The 7,316-nt window shown below is 39.6% G+C and overlaps 1 protein-coding gene across 4 annotated transcripts in view; it reads left to right on the top strand.

Moving 5' to 3' along the window:
• Nucleotides 1-6,619, top strand: part of LOC123985316 (rhomboid-related protein 4-like) — a 7,837-nt gene extending 1,218 nt beyond the window's left edge. The window contains exons 2-8 of one of the 4 annotated variants that reach the window (XM_046072791.1): nucleotides 1,696-1,851; nucleotides 2,984-3,293; nucleotides 3,694-3,826; nucleotides 4,135-4,223; nucleotides 4,415-4,471; nucleotides 6,005-6,160; nucleotides 6,322-6,619. In XM_046072791.1, coding sequence (XP_045928747.1) covers nucleotides 1,708-1,851; nucleotides 2,984-3,293; nucleotides 3,694-3,826; nucleotides 4,135-4,223; nucleotides 4,415-4,471; nucleotides 6,005-6,160; nucleotides 6,322-6,545 — 1,113 coding nt within the window. In that variant the 5' untranslated portion in view covers nucleotides 1,696-1,707 and the 3' untranslated portion in view covers nucleotides 6,546-6,619. Of the gene's footprint in view, nucleotides 1-1,512; nucleotides 1,852-2,983; nucleotides 3,294-3,693; nucleotides 3,827-4,134; nucleotides 4,232-4,414; nucleotides 4,472-6,004; nucleotides 6,161-6,321 lie in introns of those variants that run through there. The other 3 variants (XM_046072793.1, XR_006828646.1, XM_046072790.1) reach the window with 3 other exon arrangements.
• The last annotated feature ends 697 nt before the right edge of the window (nucleotides 6,620-7,316 follow it).

Below are 7,316 nucleotides of genomic sequence, written 5' to 3'. Positions count from 1 at the left end.
CTATTGTTTTCATAAAAACGAAAAGAATGGGGAAGAGGAGTAATTATAGTGTCTTCCTTGTTGCAGCACCCTTTTTTATTTCTTTACAGCCTTCAGGCATGTATTACGTTTTCATTAATTAATAAACTAAGCCTTTAATTTACCCCTGAAGATGTTATGATTTAGTGTGAAACTACCTTCTTTTTGTATGTGTGCATCACATCTGTCCACTGGAAAGTCTGAAGTTAAGTTAATAAAGTAGAAAAAGTTCCACATTTTAGTAAATAAATACCCTATTTGCTTTCTTGCTGAGAGTTAGATGTGAAGATTGTGTGAACTCAAATGGTCTGATAACTTTCTTACAGTGCTGGAATTTAACCACATTTACTCTGGTAGGGGAAACTGGTGCGGTGAAGCTAGTGCGTTCAAAATATGATACAAACTAGTTTTATGGGTCTGCAATTAAATGGTGTAACTGTTATCTCTGCAATACAGACAGAAATACATGGTATAGTCTTAAACAAAAAGAGAACTCATACCCTGCACAGCTCCTCCAGGTCTTCGAGAAGACCCATTCCCTCTTTGCTGGCAGTCCTGGGAGAAACCCCCTCATTGAGCATGTTGTTCGCCTAAAGGATGGACGACCAATTCACCAAAGTCCCTACCATGTGCCACAACATGTAGTGGAAAATATACAGCAGGAGGTGGAGGAGCTTTGCGGCTTGCTCTGGTGCAAAATGGGTGCACATGGAAGGAGCAATGGGTCTGCAATTAAATGGTGTAACTGTTATCTCTTTTTTTTGTATGTGTGGATCAGATCTGTCCACTACATTTATTTGACACCTTTAAATTTTCAAATTAGCTTTATTGGCATGAATGTATAGCAACAATATTGCCAAAGCTACACATAAATTAGGTCAAGGTCAGTCTGAACCTTGGACAGTCTAAAAGCAACTGGTCAGTGGACCTAAGTGCTCTGACTGGAGTGTGCAAAATCAGCATGTCAGATAAATACGATGGTGCCAGCCCATTAAGAGATTTAAAAACAAACAATAAGATCTTAAAATGGATTCTAAAAACAACAGGCAGCCAGTGAAGAGAAACTGGAGAGAAATTACATAAAGACAATTAATTTCATACATTTAATTAAATAAGGAAATAAAACAGTAAAAGTTGTGTTTGTGTGCATTAATAAAAAATAAAAATAAAAAAATAAAAAAATATATAAACGTAAAAATAATTATTAAAAATAAATAAATACATATAACAATAAGCAAGTGTGTGTGTGTGTGTGTGTGTGTTTAAAAAAAGTAAAAATATATTAAAATTTAAAAAAAATTTATGCAGAAATCAAAGGGTTCACATACTTTTGCGACTGTAAAAAAATTATCTGAAACACGACTGTGTCTGTACAAAACCCACCTGTAAAGTCCACTAATTAACATATTGTATATTGTTATTTTAATCCATAAGAAAAAGTGTTTTATGGGTTTTAGTTTTTCTTCTGGACTATTTCTTGGTCAGGACTAATCGCCAGGCAACAAGCGCAGAGTCCAGGAAGTTACTGGTGCCAGACAGGAAATAGTCCAGCACATTACAGCCAATGGTTTCTACACTTGAGAGGGGTGTCAAGCTTCTCATCTAACTCTTGGCAGTAAAGCAAATGAGTGTATTTGCCAAAATGTCGAACTTTAACCTCTAACCACCTCTCCTCAGGGTGCTGTCAGGATGCAGAGGGGTTTCCAGTTGGGCCTGCTGCTTCTGGCCGTCCAGCTGTTCCAGGAGGGTCTGGGCAACATCCCAGCAGTCACCCTGGCTGTCCTGGGATTCAATGTGTATCTTTACATGTTCCCTGCTGCTCCGCTGATGAAGGTAATTCATCACTGAAACATTAGGAGCATCTCTACTGCTACTCACTCTGCCGCTGGACTCTTGAGTTGTCAATTCAAAAACAACAATTTGTCATTTTCACGGGAGGTTATGTGCTGGACTTTTTCTTGGAGCCTCCTCTGTTTGCCTGGCGACTGGTCCTGACCTAGAAATAGTCAAACACATAACCCAGCCTAAAACAGAAGACAATTTTACACTTTGATTATTGTTTAGATTAAAGAAACAGGATACAGGGCGTGAGGTGCTCCTAGGTGGATTTTGTTATCGTTGGACAGAGACATGTTGTTTCCCCTTTTTCCAGTCTTTGTGCTAAGCTAAGCTAAATCCTTAAATATTTGATGGACAAATATGAGCATGTTATTGATCTTCTCATCTGACACTCTACCAGAAAGAGGTTATGCGTGTATTTCTTCACACCGCAAGAATACTCCACTACTCAGGATTTTACTAGTTAAAAGTATCAAAAGTATAACTAATGTCACCTGTCAGTGTTTTTTGAATCATTATTATTGATGCATTAACATGAAAGCAGCAATGTTGTGGCAGGTTAGGGTGGAGCTCACTCATCCTATTAAGCAACAATTCATCTAAGGCTGCAACTTACGATTATTTTCATTGTCCTCTAAACTGTTGATTATTTTCTCAATTAATCGATAAAGTGTTTGGTCAATAAAATGTTTTCCAAAGCCCAAGATAACTTCCTCAAATATCTTGTTTTGTCCGCAGCCCAAATATATTCAGTTAACATTGATAGAGGAGTAAAGAAACCAGAAGATATTCACATTTAAATCAAAAAATTTCTCAAACTGGTTAATTGATTATCAAAATAGTTGCCGATTCATATAATAGTTGACATCTAATGGATCAAACGTTGCAGCTCTAAATTCATCATATTTTATAATCTCATTGTATAGAATCTGAATCTGCAAAATAACTCCAGCTGTCAGATTAGTGGCACATATAAAGTACAATATTTCCCATTGAAATGTAGTAGAATAGTAGAAGTATAACATTGAAGTATACTACAAATACCTGGAATTTGTCAGTACAGTGCTTGAGTAAATGTACCACTGATTATAGTAAAATTACTCCTTTCTGTCCATCCAATCGTCAGGCCTGTGTGAGCCTCCAGTATGTGTACAAGGATAAAGACTGGCGTCGCCTCTTCCTCTCCCCCCTGCACCACGTCGATGACTGGCATCTCTACTTCAACATGGTGTCCTTCCTCTGGAAAGGTATCAGGCTGGAGCGCCGTCTGGGCGGAGGCTGGTTCCTCTACCTGCTGTCAGTCTTCTCTCTGCTCACCGGATTGGTCTATCTGCTGCTGCAGGCAGCGCTGACAACCCTCATGAAAGACTCTGATCTGTTAGCAGGATTCATAGACGTGTCATCGCACAGCAGCGAGTGTGCTGTCGGCTTCTCAGGTGCAAACTACCTCCGGTGTTGTTGTTTTAACAACTGAACAAAGAAGGTATTTCTGTAGAGTTTTTCAAAGCCAAGTCACAAATTAGTCGACTAATCAGTTAGTTGATTGACACCAAAAGATGCCTAAAATTTTCTGTTTTCAACTTCTAAAATGTGAATATTTACTGGTTTTCTTTTTCTTCCTTGATAGTAAACTGAATCTCTTTTGGTTTCAGACTATTGGTCGAACAAAACAAGACATTTAAATATGTCAACTTGTGCTCTGCTGAGATCAGCATTTTATAGAAGACAGTCATTTTCAGAATTAAAACAAAAAAGGGTTTCACATAATAAAGTTCTCTTATCTTCCTCTTTAATATCCTATGTTTATGAAGATCTTCAATATAACTGTGTTTCTAGGTGTCCTGTTCGCTCTGAAGGTGGTCACTAACCATTATAACCCAGGTGGCGTCACGTTCGTGTTGAATATTCGTGTGTCCAACCGCTTCGCTAGCTGGGTGGAGCTGGTGATGATCTATCTAATTGCTCCAGGGTGAGATACTTTAGCAATTAAAGACATAACTCTGAGCAGGTTCTGAGTATGTAATCTGTTCACACTTTAGCACCACATTCAGGCTAATTAATTATATTAATTAATTAATTATAATACAGAAAGATTCACAGGTGATCAACACAGAACAGGAACAGGAACATCTTAGAAATCAAAGTAATGCATATTGAGAAAAATAGTTTACCTTTTCTTAAGTTTCCAAATGTTCGCTGTAGCCCCTACATCACAGTACATTAATTACACTGATTAGTTTACTGATTAACGTAGTGTATTTTTTATCTGTGCTTTAGGACTTCTTTGATTGGCCACCTGGCAGGTATCCTGGTGGGTTTGCTCTACACTGTGGGTCCACTGGAGACCATCATGAAGACAAGTGCAGGTCTGAATGTGTGTGTTGCTTTCTAGACCGTTTATATACTGTAAATATTTGTGTTGAATGAGTTTCTTAATTTCTAAGAGTGGACAAGAGTGGCTAACGATAAGCTAGAATTTTGGATATCAATCTAAGTCAGTGCATGTTAACAATTCTTCCACTATTCTCTGAAATCTGTTTCTTTTTCTCCCTGTCAGAGTTTGTGTCTTCAGATGGAAATAATCACTGGCCAAGTTCATACTTCAACTCTTCAGGTACAAACTTAAAGGAGCAGTGTGCAGGATTTTGTGTTATCTAGCGGTGAGGTTGCAGATTGCAACCAACTGAATACCCCTTGCCTCCCCGTAGAGCCCTGCATTCAAGCCCAATTTTTATGTCACAGCTCACGCATGTGGGCCGGGCATCGGGCCTGTACTGTTCTTCTCCATTTTATGTTTTAGACATGCATCCATTAAAAGAAACTAGGTGAAGCTGGAGACACACATGACACAGTCTGTTCGCACACAAACACACACACATACACAGTCTGTCATTTTGATTTTTGATGCATAGCCTAGGTGTAAGGTAAGACAACCTGCATGTTTTTTATTATTATAATTGTTTAGATTGTATAGCCAATTTGTTTTTCTGCACGCCATTCGTAAGCAGCAGCAGCAGCAGCAGCAGCAGCCTGCCTATGTGCTTTTACTGTGGTGGTGATGAACGTTTAAACTAACATTGTGATATGCTTGAAGTGTTTTTTATGTATAGATTTTATTGTAGGCAAGTCAAGTTGATTTAAGAAGCTAAATTGATCAGCCACTTGGTTGTCATTTAAAAAAACAAATACATTCATTTCACATTTTTTCTAAATTAACTTAATGAGGAAACAAAAATAAATATAACCACTTTGCTGTTAAAAATAAAACTTAATAAAATTTAATGGCTGCAAAAGGCTGTGTTATGGTGAGGAGAAATAAAAATCATGGGCTCCAGTCGGGCTCTGGCCGAGAATTCTGATAAGCTGTCGGACATGGTCCGGGCTAGTGCCTATATTTAAGATTTGTGCAGGGCTCTACCTCACCTTTCCCATTCCCGTTCCAAACATGTAGGAGAACCTACAGTGACCCTGAAACCCACAAAAATGAGAAAGGCCCTCTCTTGAGCCAGCGTTTGGTTTGTCCGTTCAGCGCTACTGTAGAAACATAAGAGTGCAACACATAAGGGGTCATTCTAAGTTAACGACAACATGATTCTTATTTTTCTGTGATTATACACTAATGAAAACATAGTTATTCTGCCGGTAGATCCCCATAAACCCTTTAAAGGGAAATACGGTATAATATATACATTGTACCACCAATGTGATGCTGTTTGCCTCAGTGCCTTTTTTGTTACTACCGCTGGGAAATGTTCAGATGCTACACCTAGGGACTGTAATGAAAGAAGAAAATGGAAAAGGAGAGCATTCATGGCATACTGAAAAAGCAGGGATACACTCTACTGCTAGTTAGATTGCAACCAGTGGGGCACAAAGGACATTTTTATTTTTTATTGGGGAACCTCTTTATTAAACCCAACCGTCCTCTGTAAACATGCAAAGAGAGGTTTATTTTATCTGAGTAATCCTATGGTGCTACAGCATGTAAATTAATCTATATACATGTATCTGATTTTAGTAATTTTGTAACCCCTAATCTAGGACATGTTTTAAGACTACCATGAGTGCGAAGTATTGAGTCATCCACTATTGCGTACTTTTGGATTAATCTATATTTTATTTAATTTTATTATAAATGTGTGTTTAGGCTACAGTGGGACTAGAGGAGAACGCTCAGAAGATCCACAGCATGCAGAAGATTATACAGCTGGAGATGCAGGTGATAATCCTGAATCTGATATCGCAGGACTGACAGAGGAAGAGCAGTTAGAGATGGCTATCAGAAACAGCCTGAATGATGGAGGTAAGAGAGACAAATTACAATTAATGAAGGGAGGCTGGTGTGTGCTGTTGCTGCTGAGCAAAACCTTTTATTCCTACTAGTTAACCATTTTAAAGTCAGTACAAATAAGAGCAAAATAAATGTCAAAAACACGCATATTTAGTAATAATATCATTTTTTAGGAGGAACCAGGCAGAGACAAACTGCACGTCCAGCTTATGTTTTCCACCCCACTGAGGAGACTCCAGAACGCAGACTCAAAAAGGAGCGAGCTACCAGAAAGACCCCGAACACATCCTCCACCATTCCTTCACACCCCTGCCCACATTGCCCAAAAAAATGCAGCTCCAGGATTGGCCTCTACTCCCACCTGAGGACTCATAAGGACCCAGAAGGAGGGCAGTAATACCCAATCCCCGAGTGACTGCCATTGATAATGATGATAAGCAAAACTCAACAAATACATGTGTTTAAAAAATATGAATGACAGGTTTTTTTGCTGTAGATCACAACAACAATCAATTTTCCCTCGTACGAGGCTCTTTGATGGCCCTGAAGCTATCTCCCTCTTCCACCCCTCCTTCTCTGAATCCTCCTGCTGCTCTTCTTCCTCTCCCTCTTCCTCCCCCTCCTCCTCTGTGGTGATCCTAACATCCACTTCTTGCTTGGTGAAGTCGTGCTGAGTGGCCTCAGGATTGTCAAAGCAACCTTCCTCACAGATGAACGAAGAAGAGGAGGTGGTGGGGTCTGTGCGGTCAGCGGGTGTCGACACAACATTGAAGCCGATGAGGATGACCACCAACGAGACAAGGTAGAGTTCAGAGAACTGAGGAGGGGAGAGTGAGCAGCAGGCTAAATTTAATTTTATGAACAAAGGCAAAGCAGTAAGGGTCATTACAGGTTTTTTTTTATCATTTTGGTACTATTATCGCAAGTATGTGGTAAAAAGTCTCAAAACTCGAAGCAGATGCCACAGCTGTCGCTGTCACCTTTGTGTTTCCCCTTTTCCCTGTCTCACCTCTACCAAGTAGGCTGTGTCCCTGGGGAATGAAGACCCGCCTACTTCCTGGTTTCTGGGGTGCTGACATCTGTACCGCCCATTGGTTCCCTCTGTTTTCCACTCAACCAATGGCTCGTCACCACGTTAATTACCTCCGGCTCATAAGGAGAGTCCACC

This window comes from Micropterus dolomieu, linkage group LG17 (genome assembly GCF_021292245.1).
Source record: "Micropterus dolomieu isolate WLL.071019.BEF.003 ecotype Adirondacks linkage group LG17, ASM2129224v1, whole genome shotgun sequence".
NCBI lineage: Eukaryota > Metazoa > Chordata > Actinopteri > Centrarchiformes > Centrarchidae > Micropterus > Micropterus dolomieu.
This window is presented reverse-complemented; position numbering and strand designations above follow the sequence as displayed.